The sequence below is a fragment of the Grammomys surdaster genome, unplaced genomic scaffold (genome assembly GCF_004785775.1).
Source record: "Grammomys surdaster isolate TR1022 unplaced genomic scaffold, NIH_TR_1.0 242, whole genome shotgun sequence".
Lineage (NCBI taxonomy): Eukaryota > Metazoa > Chordata > Mammalia > Rodentia > Muridae > Grammomys > Grammomys surdaster.
The window spans coordinates 8,112,008-8,131,486 of record NW_021604687.1 but is presented as its reverse complement, the minus strand read 5'-3'; the positions used below and the strand labels follow the sequence as shown (position 1 = coordinate 8,131,486).

The 19,479-nt window shown below is 45.4% G+C and overlaps 1 protein-coding gene across 1 annotated transcript in view; it reads right to left on the bottom strand.

Moving 5' to 3' along the window:
- The window catches only part of Dpp6 (dipeptidyl peptidase like 6), a 613,823-nt gene that overhangs the window by 118,663 nt on the left and 475,681 nt on the right, over nucleotides 1-19,479 (bottom strand). The window contains exon 8 of the mRNA XM_028774777.1: nucleotides 2,010-2,130. Coding sequence (XP_028630610.1) covers nucleotides 2,010-2,130 — 121 coding nt within the window. The remainder of the gene's footprint in view (nucleotides 1-2,009; nucleotides 2,131-19,479) is intronic.

The window sequence follows — 19,479 nt, the reverse complement described above, 5'->3', positions numbered from 1 at the left end:
AATAAAGCTTTCCATTCTCTAAGTTGCTTTGGGTCAGAGTGTTTTATTACAATAACGGAATTACATTAGAATAGATAACATGCTCTTTCCTTTGTAATAAAAATACAAGTGACTAATTAAAACAGCAATAATGAATACAGTCACCGTTAGCATAACAGGTTTTTTAAAATTATAAGACCCTCAATTGCCCACCAGTTGCCATGTTGTGCTAAATCTGTTCTGACCACAGCCACACTGCATTTCCTACTCCCATACGTTATTCGAGCATGCTGAGTTCTTGAAAGTGAAATATCTTTACAAGGTTATGCTGGATGCCCTGTCTAGGTCCCTGTGACCCCAAAACCTTGCCACTAATCACTGTTTCTCACCCCAGCTTTGATCCAGAGTTGGAAAGTGTCATATATAGGCAAGGATAGGCACATGTGCCTCTTTACCATCTAGAAAATCTGTTCTCAGTATCTGCACAGGCAAATAACCAAATGTCAAAAAAAAGACATCAGGATGGATATGGCCCTCATGCCTCACTGGACAATGACAAGAGGACTGGAGCCATTATAAGTCCCCTTTAATTACTGGGGGTCAGGGCTCTGTCCCTGCCTTTGTAAGATTAGAATCGCTACAGTCCCTCTATACTGAGAGAAGGGAGGAGATGTTGGGAGCAGCCTTGATTATACACTGAAAGCCTAAATCAGCCATAGGCCTAAGTCGGCCATGCATGCCTGCTAACACAAAGTCTTGGTCTCTGTGGGAAAACACTGACCCTAGAACAGATAGCTATAGACCTTGTAAACAGGCAGCCTTGGTGGAAAACTACCAGCCTGGATAAGAACAAGTAGTCATAGACCTTGTGGATAGGTAGCCTTGGTGGAAAGTACCAGGTTAGATAAGAACAAATGAATCATAGACAGTGTCATAGTGACCTGTTCCCTGCTTCTTCACCCAGCCAAAACTCTGTCCTGGAAGATAGCTGTACTACCCCTGAGAACATCTATGATCCTGCGTCATCCCCTTCTTCACATCCAACCTCTATGTGCATATAACTCCTGTGTAAAAAACTTAAAATTACAGCTTGATCAGACTATAGACAAGTCGTCATTCTTTGTGCCCACTGTCCTCCAGTTCTCTCTTCCAGGTCTTATGATCCCAGTTCAATGTCCCGTGGGACTGGGGCAACCAAAGAAATTAAAAAAAAATCTCATGATGTTTTAAGTAAGTTGATGATTTGGGGCTGCTTTCGTGACTATTTCCATGGGCTGTACATGCCTGGTGAAGCTGCTCACAGTCAGGCACTATCAGTGCTCCATTCTGATTGTATCTCAAAGACTTTTTGGTTTTCTCCTGGGGCAGTGAGCACAGGACTTTAGGGTCCTCTCTCTTGACCATTTTATATGGTATGTGAGATGGTGTCTCTTGGAGATTATTGGGCACACATGGTCCTGGACTCAGTGCAGAAACACAGCCATTCCAGATTAATCTGGATGGAGCTGGGGAGAGCTTGGGTTGCTGTTCCCAGGGCCATTTCTGTACAGAGCAAGCTTGGATACTGGTCATCCCAGCATCTATTTCTCCCTCTGGAAGGGTCCAGGAACAAAGTCTCAGAGTTGACTCTTCTAGGTCTCAGGTGCAACTTGGAAACTGGGCTCTCAAGAGTGATCTGAGCTCTGTGTGTCACTGGGGCCCTAAGGAGACTGCCTGGAGACCTTGCCTGTATGAGGAAGTTCCAGCTTGTCCCTAGGACAGAAACAGAGAATGATGGGATCTCCAGCAGAGAGTGCTGGGCATGGGGTGGGCAGAAAGGGGATCAGGGAACTCTAGGATGATAGACAGCTACGAGTTCCTGCACTTGCCGTCCATGAGTGCCCACTTGCTGTTTCTTGGGTTTCTACTACTCTCAAGAAATTCAAATTTAATTTTTAGTTAGAGCTAAAGAGAAAAGAAGGAGAATTTAGAAACTGAACCCAGCCACTGCAGCAGGCACTCACTCTGCTTCTTCACCCTGCAGATCTTACCTTCATATAGCCAGTCACTGAGGCCATTGTAGATCACGCCCTCCTTCCCTGTAGAGACCACTCGGATCGCCTGCTTTCCAACATGTGCACAGTAGTAGATGTTGTTCTCAAAGATAAATATCTAATTTGGAAAGAAGAAAGGATAGCAGAATTAGGCAAGGAGCGGGCCTGAGTGTTCTTAAATGTGAGATTGCCAGGCTTCCATTCTCCCGCTGTGTGTATCTGATTGAATAAAGGTGATCATGGGATCATTGGTGGTTGATTACCCTGCAACATAATCCATACTTAGGGATAGATCAGACACTCAAACTCTGCAGAGTTCGCCCAGTGTTATCATTGTTTGTCAATGTAACACCCGGATTGTTATGACTGGACAATTTCTGATACTTTTGAGTATTGGAAAATGGTACTTGGGATTGGTTTGATATTTTAGCAGTGTGGGTTTTCCTGGTGACTTAGTTGTAGGCCAAGGGGCTGAAGGCCTTCCTTCCTTCCTATCTCAGCTTTCTCAGGAGCTGTGTGTGTAGGGGGACTTGTGCCTGTCATGAGATTGGATGGTAGTAGGAGGGCACCATTGTGTGACCATAGTATTCCTTTTGTTCTAAGGTGTTCAGATCTTGACAAGGATTATCTCAAGGTGGGCACATGGGGAATCTGGGAAGTCAAGGCCTATGTAGTCCAGGCTTCCTCACAAAAGGAGTGAGAAGTGGTTGTATTGGCTACTTAATTCACAGTTCACAGCATCATCAAGCCATGTGGTCATACCATTGTACAGTCTACCTACAGAATGTTCCCAGCTGACACCCTGCCCCAGGAAGCACATCCGCTCATACTTCTCCACAGCTTCTGGTCCTCAGTGCAGCACCATGCTTCAACTGTCTGTAAAGTATTCATTCATGGCTGCTCATATCCAAGGTAGTGTCTGTCCTACTATGGCTGGTTGATGTCACTCAGTACAATGTCCTTAAGGGTCATTTATGTTACAGTATGGGACAAAATGCCTAAAATGAGGTTTTTAGCTGAGACCTAAACACATGGGATCAGGAGGGACTGAGAAGCCAGAGGGCAGGATAGACCAGATGTTGAATGGGCAAGGCTGGTGGAGAATGGGGACAAGATTCTTGTGAGAGAGGATTAATGAAAAGGGACAGGAAGTCAGTTTCTGGGACTCTGCAGGGAGGAGACTGGTAGCCATAGAGAGTTGCTAACTAATGTCTGGGTAGGGGCATCACAGTCAGGAGATGGTCTAGTCCCTGGGCCACTGGATCTGTGTGATGCAGGCCTGCTGAGGGTGGATCTAGCATCTGTGTGGTCCAAGAAGAGGGGCAGGAGGCTGATGGGATGGCGATAGTTATTGAAGATATGACCACACAGAGGGAGCAGATTGAGCAGTGGCTTAGCAAGCAGTAGCCTGCTATGAGTGAGCTAAGCTGGCTGATAGGCAAGGTTCTCTGGCCATTTTCTTGGGCTTCAGAGGGATGGCAACATACTAGTAGAGTTGCGTTGTGGCACCACTTTTTTTCTAGGGAAGCGAATAGAGTTGTTTCATGATATGTTTCTCAGAATTCAACACATAACAGATGACACTGGGAGCTTAAAAAATTCCTAGTGTTCAGACCATGAATTCAGCTAGAGTCTCTGGAGTGGGGTCCAGGCACTAGCATTTTGAAGTATATCCTGGTGACTTTCATGTACAGTCAAAGTTAAGATCCAGTGGCCCAGGGACTAGCCCATCTCCTGAGCTGTCACACTGAGGGAGCCTATGTGCAGAGCCCTGATCAATTCTGCCCATGTTTCTAACACCTAGGTCTGTGATACTTCATAGTACACAGATACACCAGCCAGAGAAAGGGATCAGGAAGTAAAGCCAGGTTTTTTTATTTAAACAAATTCTAAAAAAACTATTGAGAGAAGGCATTTTACTTAATATAGAAAAGTGAAACCACTGACTGTAGAGCGCTTCCCATGTTTAGAGTACAGGGGATTAAAGACAGGCTCTTGCCTGAGCTCTGCCCCCACTTCTTTTTATTTTTTATTTCAAGGGATTCACTGAACTCTCCAGGTTGGCCTTGAACTTGAGTTCTCAGCTTGCTGAGTGTCTGGAATGACAGGGCTTCACGTCCAGGCCCATGAATGTTTCATATTGAAATTTTGCATGGTGTCTCTGGAAGCCTCTTCAGCTATTGGTTTTCAGCATAGGCTTCCCGCCTCCTAACATGTTCACTTGAACCTGAGAAGAGCTGGAAAACTTCCAGAAGCAAGGACACATCCTAATTTAATTTAAGCACCTGTTCTTACAGGCTTGCCTAAGATGAACCCCTAAATTTGAGCTCTTTTTATGCACCCAGCTGGCAATGGCTTTTTGAATCAAGTCAGGCTGTAGCCAATTAGTATTTTGCATAAATAAAATATGCAGCAGTGGGAATTAAGGTCCTTTCTGCCTTGGCTTTCAGGAGCAAGCTGCAGGGAGGGGTGCTGGGCTAGACCATTCTTCACATTTGTTGCATTCCCATGATGATGTCAGGTAGGGAAGACATTGCCTTTGTGCCTGTGGGTCTGTGGTGCTGCCCACAGGGACAGTGAAATGCTGGGTGTAGCTCCTGGCCCATCAATGCTGGCATACCTGGCTGGCTTTTTATTCTTTACCCATTGGGCACACAGTAGACAGAGGCCTCAGCGCTAATGCTTCCAGGTGGATATAGCTGGCTGTTCCAAGGGTTTCCTAGTCAGAGATCGGGGTGGAGAGGGACACCAAACTTTGTCCAGAGCTATGAGAGTAGACTCTCTGTGGTCTCATATTGCCATTCCTCTCACTTGACAGCCTGCTATTTGAAGGAGACACCACAGCCCAAATTACCTCATAAGGTCTTTAGACAGCCTGTCACAATTTCTCTTCATCGACGCTAACAAGAGCTCCAGTGATAAGGTTAGGAGAGTGGATGAGTACCCAATCCTTTCTCCTGAAAATCATATTGAAATTACTACAGGCATTGAAGTATAGCAGCTGAGCAAACAGCTCTTTGTAAAATGATTTCCTCTTATTCTTCCTCCAGAGACCATGGGATAAAGGTCCTTAGAGCTTTGCTTGGGATTCTAAGCCACTGCTTACCTCTCTTCAGTTATTTTCCACCTCAAGTTCCTTCTGAACAGGCTTATCTCTTGCTGCACAGGTATACCCTCTCACTTCTTCTTGGGGAAGCTGCCCTAGTATGTCATTTACCTTCTTTTTGGCCCTGCTGTGTCTTACTGTACAATGAGGGGTAGGATTTTCTCTTCACTCTGAGTTGGATTTGCTGTGGCTATTATATATATGAGTGTGGTAGTTTGGCTCATACGTTTGAATACTCGGTCACCCAGTCTCTCATAGGTGGAACTACTTGGGAAGGATTGAGAGGTGTGGCCTTGTTGAAATAAGTGTGTCGCTAGAAGAGGGCTCTGAGATTTCAGAAGACTGGAGCCTCACCAGTGTTCTCTCCCTGCCTTCCGCTTTCAGGTCAGGGTGTGAACTCTCAGCTGTTCTTGCCACCACATCTTTGTTATGCCATTACAGACTCTAACCCCCTAAAATTGTAAGCCCAATAAATGCTTTCTTTTATAATGTGCCTTAGTGGTTGATTTTTTACAGCAAAAGAAAAGTAATGAACCCCACTCCTGGCATCAAGTTCTGTCTTAGTTATGGTTTCTACTGCTATGAACAATCAGCATGGCTAAGGTAGGGAGCTTACATTGCCAGATGGTTGGGAGACCATCATCATCACGGAAGGGAGTATGGCAGTAGACAAGTAGACACGGCACTAGAGAAGCACCTGAGAACTTATATTCTAATTTACAATCGGGATTCAGAAAACACATTGTGAATGGCTCCAGTCTTTCATAAAAAAAAACTTCAAAGCCCACACCTAGTAATACACCTCCAACAAGGCCACACTTCTAATCCTTCTCAAATAGTTCCACCAACAGGGGGCTAAGAATGAATCTACAGTAGTTGTTCTCATGCAAATTATCACCATGGGACTGCAAGGTAGGATATGCAGTATGGCAAATTGTGTTTTCTGAGTGAATTTTTAGGGAGAATACCCTATTTACCATCTCACGTCTATGCATGAGTAGACAAGCGTATGATTGTAATTGGATGCATCATGGGAAAGAACCTGTGAGTAGTGAAAAGCTTATGTAATCCATTTGTTAATCAAAACAGAGAACCAGCCAAGCTATAACCCCCACAACAAGATGCTCCTTTTCTAGGACCCTATAAAAGAAAGCCTCAAATAATAATGGAGGTCCTTAAACACTCTCACACTTAGATGACCCACTGCCTCTCTTGGCAAAGTCTCTAAAGCTTTTGTTTGTATCTTATTCTTCATACACTGTCCCACTTGTGTGCGTGCACCTTTCTCAATTTCTTGAAGAAGCACCAGGAACTGGGAAACAACCAGAGACTCCCAGTCAGAAAGGGACTGGGCTCCAGAAAGCTGTCTTTCCTGTGTGTAGCTGTTCGTGGTGGTTTGGATAGGAATGGCTCCCACAGGCTCATAAGTGTAAATACTTAGTCATTAGGGAGTTGGCAGTACTTGACAGGGATTGGCAGATGCGGCCTTGTTAGAGGAAATTTGCCACTGGAGTGAGCTTTGGAGTTTCAAAAACTCAAGCGAGACCCACTGGTTCTCTTTTTGCCTGATGCCTGCCAACCCAGATATAGAATTCTCAGCTACTTCTCTGTCAGGAGCAGCCTGGCTTACACTGAAGGCCTAAAATCAGCCATAGGCCTGAGTCAGCTATACATGCCTGCTAACACAAAGTCTTGGTCTCTGTGGAAAAACACTGACCCTAGAACAGATAGCTATAAGATCTTGTAAACAGGCAGCCTTAGTGGAAAACTACTAGCCTGGATAGTCATAGACCTTGTGGATAGGTAGCCTTGGTGGATAGTACGAGCTTAGATAAGAAACAAGTGAATCATAGACAGAGTCATAGTGACCTGTTCCCTGCTTCTTCACCCAGCTGATACCCTGTTCTCGAAGATATGTACTCCCCGTGAAAACACCTATGCTCCTGCATCATCCCCTTCCCCACATTCTGCTTTTATGTGTATATAACCCCTGTGTCAAAAAATAAAAATTACAGTTCGATCAGACTATCATCAAACCATCATCCTTTGCATTCCCCTGTTCTCCAGTTATCTCTTCCAGGTCCCCTGTATCCTAGTTCACTGCCCCGTGGGCTGGGGCACTTCTCCAGAATCATGTCTGCCTGCATGGTGCCTTGTTCCCCACCATGACAATAATGGACTAAACTTCTGAATCTAAACTGTACGCCAGCTCCAGTTAAATACTTTCTTGTATAATAGTTGCTGCAGTCATGATGTCTCTTCATAGCAAGAGAACACCAACTGAGACACTATTATTCCTTTTTTCATTGTAGAAAGCCAATACTCTGCCAGTATTTAATCGGAATCAGAATCTGAGTCATCTGGGTTATAACTAATGAAATCTCCCACTGTGTGTGTGTGTGTGTATGTATCTGTGTGTGTCTGTGTACCTCTCTGTGTGTATCTCTCTGTGTGTATGTGTCTGTGTATATATATATGTGGATCTGTGTGTGTGTGTGTGTCTGTGTGTGTGAGATATAACACTATAGGGAAAGTGTAGCCACGTGTGTGCTCTGAGGCTGGTTACCATACACTGAAAAAGACACACACAGCTAAAAAGGCAGCTAATTACATGAGGAACCAGGGATGAGATAATTACTATAATTGTGTACAATTAGCTTTTAATCTTGGAAAATCAAGGCCAAAAGGGACTCATACTGAATAGCTTAATGTTTGATTAAAAAAAAAAAAGAGAGAGAGAGAGAGATAGAGAGATGGTGGTACAGCAATGGGTGTACCCCACGACGGCAGAGGAAGGACATCGGACTTGAAGGAGAACCTGGATAGCCAGCTGTTGGCTGCCCATCTCTGGGCACACTGTTTGCCCTGGTTTCACCTGATATCAGTACAGAAGAGGGTTTGGAAGTGATATTTCTAAGACAGCTCTTCCATCTATACTGAATCTAAAATCCCCAAGAATATTTCCAACCAGAAAGTTCCTGTAGAAAACGGATTAGTTATACTATAGCATTTTGACTGAAGCAAGATTATTTGTCACATAGGGGAGACTGAATAGTTATAGTGAACCTAACATGCTTCATCAAAGATGAAAGTAGAGTCTCCCTGTACGGCAATTAAAAGCCTTGGTGATCACATTTCCCAAGTTTTCCTCATTCACCATTGCATATAACTTTCCAAGGTTTGAGATTGACTCCAAGTACTGAGACTGCCTCCAGGTGGTGAAGGAACTCCAGGTGTCGGGACTGCCTGCAGGTGGTGATGGAGGCTCCAGGTGTTGAGATTGCCTCCAGGTGGTGAGGGAGGCTCCATGTGTTGAGACTGCCTGCAGGTGGTGATGGAGGCTCCATGTGTTGAGACTGCCTGCAGGTGGTGATGGAGGCTCCAGGTGTTGAGACTGCCTTCAGGTGGTGAGGGAGGCTCCAGGTGTTGAGATTGCCTCCAGGTGGTGAGGGAGGCTCCAGGTGTTGAGATTACCTCCAGGTGGTGAGGGAGGCTCCAGGTGTTGAGACTGCCTGCAGGTGGTGAGGGAGGCTCCAGGTGTTGAGACTGCCTGCAGGTGGTGATGGAGGCTCCAGGTGTTGAGATTGTCTTCATGTGGTGTGGGAGGCTCCAGCTGTTCCTCCTGGTCCACTCAGCTTTTTTTCTTGAGTTATTTAATCAAGCATGGTTTTACTGTCCCTTCCTCAGCTGATGTGCTATGTCATAAGGAATTATTTGTGCAGACTTTTCCAGCTCATTGACACTGTAACACATTGTCATCTAAAAACTTATGCTTGAGGACTATGTAATCAAGTTACAAAACCACCAAAAATAGAATTAAAAAAACACCCTACCTTGTATTTTAATTAAGTTTATGATTGTCTCTTGGGCTGTATTCATAGCTGGATCCTTGGACATGTACAGCATGAGGTTAGTGTGAAGCAGACTGGAGAAATGTAGAAGAGCCACTATCCTTGTCTCAGTGATAATCATAGGAAGGTTATGTTTCTCAAGATCTTTCTTGGGTCTGGTAATGCTGCAGGAAACACTCCATGGCTGACTCATGCTATTGACACTTCACACACCAATGAATCAGTGAAGGCAGTATGTCCACTGTAGGAGTCAGAGTAAAGCTGAACAAAGAGCCCTGAAGCCATGACCAGGACTGATGGTCAGCTGGTATCTCTTGATGGCCTTGTTCTCTGTTCAAGTTACAAAGGCCACTTCTAGTTCTAGGTGTGGTTTCAGCCATGGAAGGGCAAGTTAGAGTCACCAGTGATGTGTTGGAGATTGAGAAACTCTGTTTGGTATAGAACTTGGCCGCTAGCTAATTTTCTGTTCCTGTTATCTGGAAACTTGGCAAGAGGAGAATGTTGAGTCTCTTGATGGACAGCATGGTACATAAGGCATATGAAAAGTGCATCTGGACGGCAGGAATGGTGGGTGCTGGCAGCAGCCATAGACATTGGCGGTGACTGTGAATGTACTGACTCTGATCACAGGACCCTTCCTCACTCAGCATGAGGCTGGAGAGGTTTCCATTATGTTAGTTTGTAACTAGAATCCAGACCTCTGGTTTCCAAGGAATAAGCCAGGGTCACATCCACACTCACTTACAAGGGACCTCTTGTCTTGCAGGAGGAATATGGGTACATAGCTCCTGGAACTGGAGTTACAGGTGGTTGTGAACTGTATGACATGGGTGCTAGGAACTGGCCATAGTGAGGGTTTTTATTGCTGTGATAAAACACCATGACCAAAAGCAAGTTGAGGGTCACTTTGCTTCCACTTCCACTTGATACAGTCCATTATCAAATTATGTTAGAGCAGGAACTCCAGGTGGGAACCTTAAGGCAGGAACTGATGCAAAGGTCATGGAGGAAGTGTACTTACTGGCTTGCTCTTCATGTCTGTTCTCTTATAGAACCCAGGGTCACCTGCCTAGGGATGGCACCACCCACACTGAGCATCAATCATCAATCAATAAAGTACATCATAGCTTTGCCCATAGACCAATCTAGTGGGGGCATTTTCTCAAGTGAGGCTCCTTTTTCTGGAGTGAGCTCAGTTGTGTCAAGTTGACATCAAACCAGCCAGCAAGAAGACAAACTTATAGTATATCCTTTTAACAGGTGAGCTATCTCTCCAGTCCCAACACAGTGTATTAATTGTCCCATGGTTATTTGATGTATATCCTGTTTTTTTAAAATTGCAATAGAAATGCTGTGTGCATTTTTTATATGAAAAACATTGTCAGAGACTTATTTTCCTGGAATAAATTTCTATAAATGGAAATCACAGTCATACTTATTTTGCATAAATGTGTGGTTAAAGAACATGAATAAGAAGATCAAAGAATTACACAGAAGGCTAAACACACCGGTGTGCTTGGGATGGTGGAAAGAAATTGTACTACACGGTGTCTATTTTGATTCCCAACTAATCAAAGTCAGAATAAAAATAATGCTAACTATCACTGTGAATGCATTCTTCCCCACGGTGTGCAGATGTCAGAGAGCATGGGGAAGCAGCCAGCAGATCCTATGGGGAGATTCCTTTTGCATTAATTAAATGAAGAATGATCACTCATGGAGGGATAAGCACGTTCGGCTACATATGAACACACTTTAAGGCTGAAGGGTTGAACTGTTGTTCTGTTGGACAATATGGACTATAGGGCAGCTACTACTGGCAGTGATTTGCAGTCTGTCCCAAAGCACCCAAAAGAGATGATATAGCGCGCTCTCTCTCTCTCTCTCTCTCTATCTCTATCTCTCTCTCTCTCTCTCTCTCCCTCTCTCTCCCTTTCTCTCTCTCTCAATCTATATTTAAAGCTATCTTTATCTCTATATTTATTAAAATTATCATGAGTAGGACCAAAGAAATAGCTCAGTGAGCAGAGACTTCTGCCATGCCAAGCCTCTAACAGTCTGAACACACACACACACACACACACACACACACACACACACACACACACCTACCTTAAATATAAAAGTAACTAACACAGAGAAAATCAGGAAGAAAAGATTTTTAGAAGTAAAGTATAACTGCTACTTTTTCACTACATGCTTGTACTTGTGAGCTCAGCCGCCCGAGCATGGAGGGAGATGACCTATAGGTTTTCCTGCATGTGCCTGCAGGCTTTCCCAGGAACTCAGGAGAGCAGAAGGCCCTGAGAACCAAGAGGGTGATGACATATAGATTTACATGCACACATTCACACATGCTTCTCATAGAAGCTGCAGCTCCAAATGCTTGGAAATCATCCCCAGGGTACAGACCTCAGTGTCATGAACTGACTGCTCCATATATGGACAATATAAACATTAATTCTTGGTCATGACAGCTTTGAGGATTTAGCAAATCTTAACCAATTCCGTATTAATAGTGTCAGCCCCAAGAATACTTCTAAGGTCATGTGCTAAAGTTGAGAAGCTAGATGATTTCTGTAACGACCTGAAGTCTCAGAATCAATAATAATGTTACTAGTTTCTAACTTACATACTGTTCTTGGTTTTGTTTACCCCTCACTACCCCACCACCTCCACCCCAGAGAGGGTTTCTCTGTGTAGCCCTGGCTGTCCTGTTGCTCTGTAGACCAGGCTGGCCTCAAGCTCACAGAGATCTGCCTCCCATTGTCTCCTGAGTGGCTTGTTCTTTGGCATTTTGTTTTTTCCTTCCTATTTTAACAATAACCAGTTTATTTCACATTCTCCTGTTCCTGTCAGCTCGAGATCCATCTTTCTTGTTTTTTTTTCCCTTGTGTCCCATCTATGCAGCTGTAGGATGTGATAAAACCCCACTTACTTGCTCTGCCATTTAATTATCCCGTCCATAAAGCATGGATGATCACATCTGCCATGCCGGTAACGACGAAAGGTGATCATCATCAGGACAAAGCCTTGAAGGTTATGAACACATCTGTAGGTAACAGGCTACTAGCATGATCAGCATCATGGGCCCAGCTCATACTCCTCACTTCTCAGCACAGAACCCTTGTCTTTCTCCTGCTCAAATACACCCTCCTCTGCCTTCCCCTACAACAGTCAGTGTACTTGTCCTTCCCTGTCCTTGGGATGCTTGTAGGTTCCTCCCAGCAGCTACCAACACCTGCTAAACCAGTCCAGGCCATCCAGTGGTCAGCCTGTGTCTCACAGACCCACTGTGAGGAAGGGAGTTTATAAACCATTCCAATGAGTTAAGATAGGGTTTAACCTTGACAGGCAGAACTGAGAGCTGAGGAAGAGGCATGGTAAAGACAATCTGACCACCTGTCTTTCCAGAGTGAGAAAAATCTCAGGACCTTCCACACCTGCTCAACTCACATTTTACACAAAGAATTGAAATGTATTACTTTTTAGATTCTAAGGGGAAAAACACATCAAAACAGCATACACTGATAGTAGAGATACTTAGTTTGACACAAGAGCAAGACACTTGATATTGAAGAACATAGATGTCATACTTCTAATGCTTCCAGTGACAGCCAGGTGGTCACAGGTATGGGAGCAACATTTGCCACAACGTCACAAACCAATGTGGCATATAGTCCAGGTTTGTGTGTTTCAAGGATTCTATTTCTGCAACAACAGGGATGGACACTTGGTGCCAGGCTCCTGGATCCCTGGTTCAGTCTCTCAGCCTGAGAGAGTGTCCAAGTTGCCTGCTTTTTACCCCCGGGTCCAGGAGCTGGAATGATACAGCTCTGGGTAACTGATGTATCTGTCTTTTCTGACTATGTGGGGAGGAAATCTAGCCAGAGAGAACTGCAAGAGAAAGACAACAGAGTGGATAGAGAGGGTGAGGAAGAGATCCATGCCAGGATGGCCAAAGGGAGATGACAGAGAGACCCGCTCTAGGATACCACGAGTTCCTAAACACTATGCACACCATATATATGGAGACATGCCCTTTTTGGTTGGTTCCAGTTCTAGGCAAGCTTCTGTCTTTTATAGCTGAAACATTTGATGACTATATGCCTCCTGATGAACAGCTAGGCTTCTAGCTCCACCCATCCCCCTTTCTGCTCCCCAGCTCTCCCCATGCCAGGGACCATGGGTGACACAGATCTGCATCCTAGAGGGGGTCCTCATCTGCTTCAGGCAATCCCACCTGTGCTTGAAGGTACAGATCTGTGTGTTTACGGTCCAGTGCAGGCTGGGTTCAGCTACTGATACTCTGATTTATGGAGGTGGCATGGCTGTTTTTCACAGGAGAACTTAAGATTTTATTATTTTGGTTAAAGGGAGACTCTGTTGCCATGTGGTGATCCATAAGCCTGTCACAGTGGGCAGCTACAGAGATGAAGGTAAATCTACTCAGGCAGCAATAGAAAAAGGAATATCTAGCAGGTAGAGTCATCGAGTGTGTTCAATGAGGGGCCACACCAGCAGTCTCCACATACCCTGCTACCTCATTGCTATTAGAGTAACCTGTACACTGACCACCAGGACTCAGCAAGAAGAATGGCAACACTCAAAGCCAGATCAGGCAAGAAGTCCAAGCTACATCTGCCTCCTGGTTCCTGGTGTACAGATAGTTCCAAGGTGATCAAAGATGGCCTCACAGGGAAACACTAACACACTGTTGACAGAGCCCACTCTGCACGTGTGGTGAGACGAAGCAAATGGCAAGGAGTTGATGGGCCAGCGAGGGCTGCACAGAGCCCTAGGTCAAGAGCTTAAGAGCTCTAGGTTGGGCGTCACATCCTGCCATCGAGCTGCATGGTAGTCTCCTGCTCTGAGAAGGAGAATTGTCTGTAGTCTCCGGTCAAATGGCCAGAAGAAGAAGGGGGACCTCGGGCCCCCTTCTGCCTTCTCCCCATGAAGGTGGAGGTCACTGAGACAGTGGAGACCTGCCTTGTGCATCTAAGTCCTTCTGCAACAGAGATGTGTACGGTTTCACTGCTATTTGCTATATCATGCAAGCACACACTAGCGAGCCCCAAATAACAAATGCCATTTCTGCACACTCTGGCTGTGCACTGAGAGATTTTGAGTCAAGTGTGTTTTATACTCATGTGGCATTTACTGTTATCCAGACAAGGCTCTGAGCATTTAGTATTTTCATGTATATAGTCCTGTGATGTCATATCACAATGACTCGCCCCTCCCACTCTAGGGCTGACAGCACAGCTAAGCAGGGGCTTTCATTCTAAGATGAGGAGCTAGGATTTGCTAGGAGCTAGGGTTGAGTCAACAGCTCAGACTCTCTTCCTCTCTTATCCTGACACTGCAGAAGGGCCAGTGTCGTCCTTACTTTGAAGAAGACAAAATGTGGCTCAGCAACATCTAACTGTGGCCCACTGTCACAACGACAGTAAACAGACCCATCAGAAAAGCATTGTGCCACTCGGGGTCAGATGTTCTTGAAGGGCCTGGCTGTGCTGGGCACTGATAAGAATAGTCATTCTTAGGTCTTGTCCAGATGCCCTGAGACCAGCCAAACGGGGGTGTGAGCCGTCTTTATACAATGCCTGGTGACCACGAGCTCCCCATGCCCATGCCTGTTGCTTCTCTCAGCTGGAAATCTGTAATAAGCAGAGATTACAGACAACACCTGCTCTAAGCACGGCCCAGTGCTTGGTCTCAGAGGGAGCGAGCCTGCACACAGACACGGGCGCATGACCCCGGAACAGGCACAGGGATAATGGATGGATTCATTGACTGCTGGAAAACGATCCAGGATGTATTTGCACCACACAACTCTTTCTGTATTGCAACTAAATTGAAGACTCATCGACTGCCAAGAGCATCCGCGGGCTCCAAAGAAGTGAGTGGGTTTTCAGGATCATCCTAAGATAGTAGAGTGATTCTGGAATATCTGGTGCACTGTCCAAATATGAATAGTCACTGAATTTTAGCAAAATGGAAGTGCTACCAGGGAGATGTCACTCAAGTGTGTTCGGTTGAATAGACTGGATTGTACTGGCATGTCATGCACAGTGGTGACATCAGGCATGTGACACAAAATAGTGACAGTGCGTGTGGTGACAGTTGATGTGTATGTGTGACTGGGCATGTGTGGGTGACAGTGTCTGTGAGGGTGACAGTGGGTATGTGTGTTACAGTGTGTGTGCCACAGTGTGTGTGACAGTGTGTGTATGACAGTATGTGTGCGACAGTGAATGTGTGTGACAGTGTGTGTGTGTGTGTGTGTGCAGTGACCATGGGTGTGGGGGTAACAGTGGGTGTGTGTGTGACAGTGAGTGTGTTTGTTGACCGTGGGTGCGTGTGGGACAGTGTGTGTGACAATGTGTGTGACAGTGAGTGTGTGTGACAGTGTGTGTGTGTGACAGTGGGTGTGGGTGACAGTGGGTGAGTTGGTGACAGTATGTGTATGATTGTGTGTGTGACAGTGTGTGTGAGGGTGACTGTGTGTGTCAGTGTGTGTGTGTGTGTGTGAGACAGTGGGTGTGACAGTGTGTCTGTGACAATGTGTGTGTGTGACAGTATGTGTGTGTGACAGTGAGTGTGTCTGTGTGTGAAACAGTGGATATGGGTGACAGTGGGTGAGTTGGTGACAGTGGGTGTGTGACAGTGTGTGTTTGACAGTGTGTGTGACAGTATGTGATAGTGGGTGTGAGGGTGACAGTGTGTATGTGACAGTGTGTGTGACAGTGTGTGTGTATGTGACAGTGTGTGTGACAGTGTGTGTGACAGTTTGTGTGTGTGACAGTGGGTGTGAGGGTGACAGTGTGTGAATTTGTGTGTGTGACAGTGTGTGTGTGTTTGTGACAGTGGGTGTGTGTGTGACAGTGTGTGTGACAGTGGTTGTGTATTTGTGACAGTGTGTGTGTGACAGTGTGTATGTGTGTGTGTGACAGTGTGTGTGTGTGACAGTGTGTGTGTGACAGTGTGTGTGTGACAGTGGTTGTGTGTGTGACAGTGTGTGTGTGACAGTGGTGGTGTGTGTATGACAGCGTGTGTGTGTGACAGTGTGTATGTGTGAGTGTGACTGTGTGTGTGTGTGAGACAGTGGGTGTGTGTGACTGTGTGTGTGTGTGACAGTGTGTGTATGTGTGACAGTGTGTGTATGTGTGACAGTGTGTGTGTGTGTGTGTGACAGTGGGTGGGTGTGTGACAGTGGGTGAGTGTGTGTGTGTGTGTGTGTGACAGTGGGTGTGTGGGGTGGAATGGTGACATTTGGCAAGGGAATCTGAATGTTGACACCAAGCGTGTGATTTGGTGACACTGGATATGTGAAGTGGGCAGAAGCTGACTTGCTTCCTCCTGCACTGAAGTCCTCTCCCACCAAGGTCCCCAGTGTGTGTAACACACTCTGTGTGAGGAGATGAGCACTAACACTCTGCTCTACCTGCAGACCCCCCAGTCTGCAGACAGTCACACATTACCACCATCCCCAGGGAGGAGTCTAGGGATCACTGTGTATCCCAGATGTCCTCCATCTTGGATACAGTTGCTCAGAAGAGTTTGAAGCTCCATGCTGGGAGGCTGACTTAGTGTTGTTTCTGGTTACATAGTGTGTCACTGTGAGGAGCACCCGGTCACACTCCCAGAACCTTGAAATGCCCAAGATACAACTCACAGGCCACATGAAGCTCATAAAGAAGGAAGACCAAGTGGGGGTGATTCGGTCCTTCTTAGAAGGAGCAACAAATTACTCAAGGGAGCAAATATGGAGACAAAGTGAGGGACAGAAACTGAAGGAGGGGCCGTTTCAAGACCACTCCACCTGAGTATCTATCCCATGTGCAATCACCAAAGGTAGAAGCTGATGTGGAAGTCAGGAAGTGCATGCTGATAAGAGCCTGATATGGATATCTCCTCAGAGGTCTTCAAGAGTCTGACATATTCAGAGGCAGATGCTCACAACTAGCCATTGAACTGATCATGGGGTTCTCAATAGAGGAGTTAGAGTGAAGACTGAAGGAGAGCTGAAAGGATTTGCGGCACCATGAGGAGAGCAACAATACCAACTAACCACAGCTCCCAGGGTCTAAACCACCAGCCTGGGAGCACTTAGGGAGGGATCCAGCGCTTCAGTTGAATATGTAAGAGTGGAAGGCCCTGCTGGGCATAGGTGGAAGAAGAGAACCTTGACCGCATGAAGGCTGGATGCCCCAGGGGGTGGGAATTTTGAGGGTGGGGAGGTGGGAGTGGGGGTGGGAGATAGAGGTTACATCCACAGAGAAGAAGGAGGAGGGGTGAGGGGATTGGAGGTTCCTGGGTGGGTGGGGGATGGGGTAAGGGGACAACATAGGAAATGTAAATAAAACATCCAACAACAACAAAAAAAAAGAGCCAACGGATAAACACATGCATGCCATGCTCAGCTACTCCCTCCTTCCCATTCAGTCTGGGGTGGGGGGATTTCACCCACATCCAGGCTAGGTCCTCCCACCTCAGTTTACCTAATCAATAAAATCCATCACGGCCATTTTCTGGCAAGAGCTCCCTTCTGAGATGTCTTTACATTCTGTCAGGTTGACAGAACCAGCCATCGCTTAGCCACAAAAAGAACAACGGACAGGAGACTAAACCAGACAACTCACAAGGAAGATATTGATAGGATTGATTCATAGAAAACAATCAATCTACTATTAAAAATGCACATTTAATTAACTATGGACTGTAACCACACAGAGCTGATTTAAGCTGAGGTCGAATTGAATTATATTGGGAAAGGCTTTTAGAATCACAAAATTAGCATAATCTCTCTAAAGTGAATGCATGCTCACCTCATCTGGCAGGCTTGCAATCAAAATGGATGATGAGATGTTCAGAGCACAATTTGCAAGTACAAATTAAGAGACTTAAAAAATTATTGGTATTTTTTGACTAGATAATTCTACTTCAAGAGCATTTTGGGTATAGGGGTGTTCTGTGACATGACTGATAATATGGGGTACTATAGATAGCCTGCCTGTCAACAGGAAAACAGCTGGTTAAATTTTCATAAGTCCATTCCCTGAAACATTACATAACTATTAAAATTCTGTTTACAACAAGCATTTAATTGTCTAAAAAGCTGATCTTGTCATAGTGGGCAAAATGGTTGGGTTATCAAATTAATTATAACTTCAGAAAGTACACTCAGTCCAGGAAACAGGAGAAACAGAACAAAAATATTAATAGCAATTATGTGTTGTAGGCTTGTCGGTGTTATTTAGTGAAGGCTTTTTTCATATATATGACATGAATGACATACATATGATATGTTATACATATTAAGTTGGGGTGGGGGATTTCACCCATATCCAGGGTCCTCCCACCCCAGTTTACCCAATCAAGAAAATCCCTCGAGGTGCATTTTCTGGGAAGAGCTCCTTCTGAGCTGGCTTTACACTCTGTCAGGTTGACAGATCCAGCCATCACTTGGTTGGGTATGAGGTACCCAAAGGTACTGGGTATAGTCTCCTCCATCCATTATCTTTTTACTTTCCTTTGTCAGCCACAAAAAGAATGGACCTGAAATTAAACTAGACAAGGTATATAACACACACACACACACACACACACACACACACACCTGCTCCATAATATTTTTACAAGTGAAAAGAGACATGATGAACTTTTATCAAGTACCTATGATGACCCTGGTCCTACGCATGGGAACTAGATGAGTGGGCATGCTGCCATCCTGAGCTCGTGGCGTGTCAATGTGATGGGAATGACCTCTAGACATGTTTTCCATGTTCTGAAGGTGCTGACAGAGCCACAGAATATTATTCTAGAAGGGTGGCTCTAACCTAGACACAGCAGACACCTTCTAGAAGCCATGACGTTTGCACTTCTAATGGTCCCTTTTGCCTTCACACCTGCTGCACTTTCCCTATTGCCTGGCAATACCCAGGCCAGTGGAACTGATAGCCAGGGTATTCCAGAGCACTAGAGAGACTCAATGAAAACCTTCAAGCCCTGGGGGGCTGGGATGACTACACTTCTAGACTGAAAGTATGGGTAAGCAGCTGGCTGAGGGAAGGTATGGTGGGGAGTAGGGAAAGGAGACACTCCCATGGTCTGATTGTAGATGCATATCTTATTAAATCTCACAGCAAGGTGGATTTGGACTAGTGGCATAGGTCCAAAATTAGCTCCACCACTAACGTGGCAAGGAACCTTGCATGAGCCACAGCCCAAGGTTAACCTTATCTGTGATGGTCTATTTCATTGTTAGTTTAACACACTGTAGTATCACTATAGAAGAGTCACAAGGAGGAATTTTCTGCATTGTGCTGGCCTGTGGGATATCTGTGAAGGATCTTTCATTAGGCTAATTGAAGTGACAAGATCCATCCTGAATGTAGGTGGTACCATTTCATGAGCTAGGTCTTGGACATTATAGAAGTAGAACTTCTGATAATGGCTGCTCCCCTGACAGCTGTCTCTGGACTTCAGCTCTGCTCCATAGGAGGGC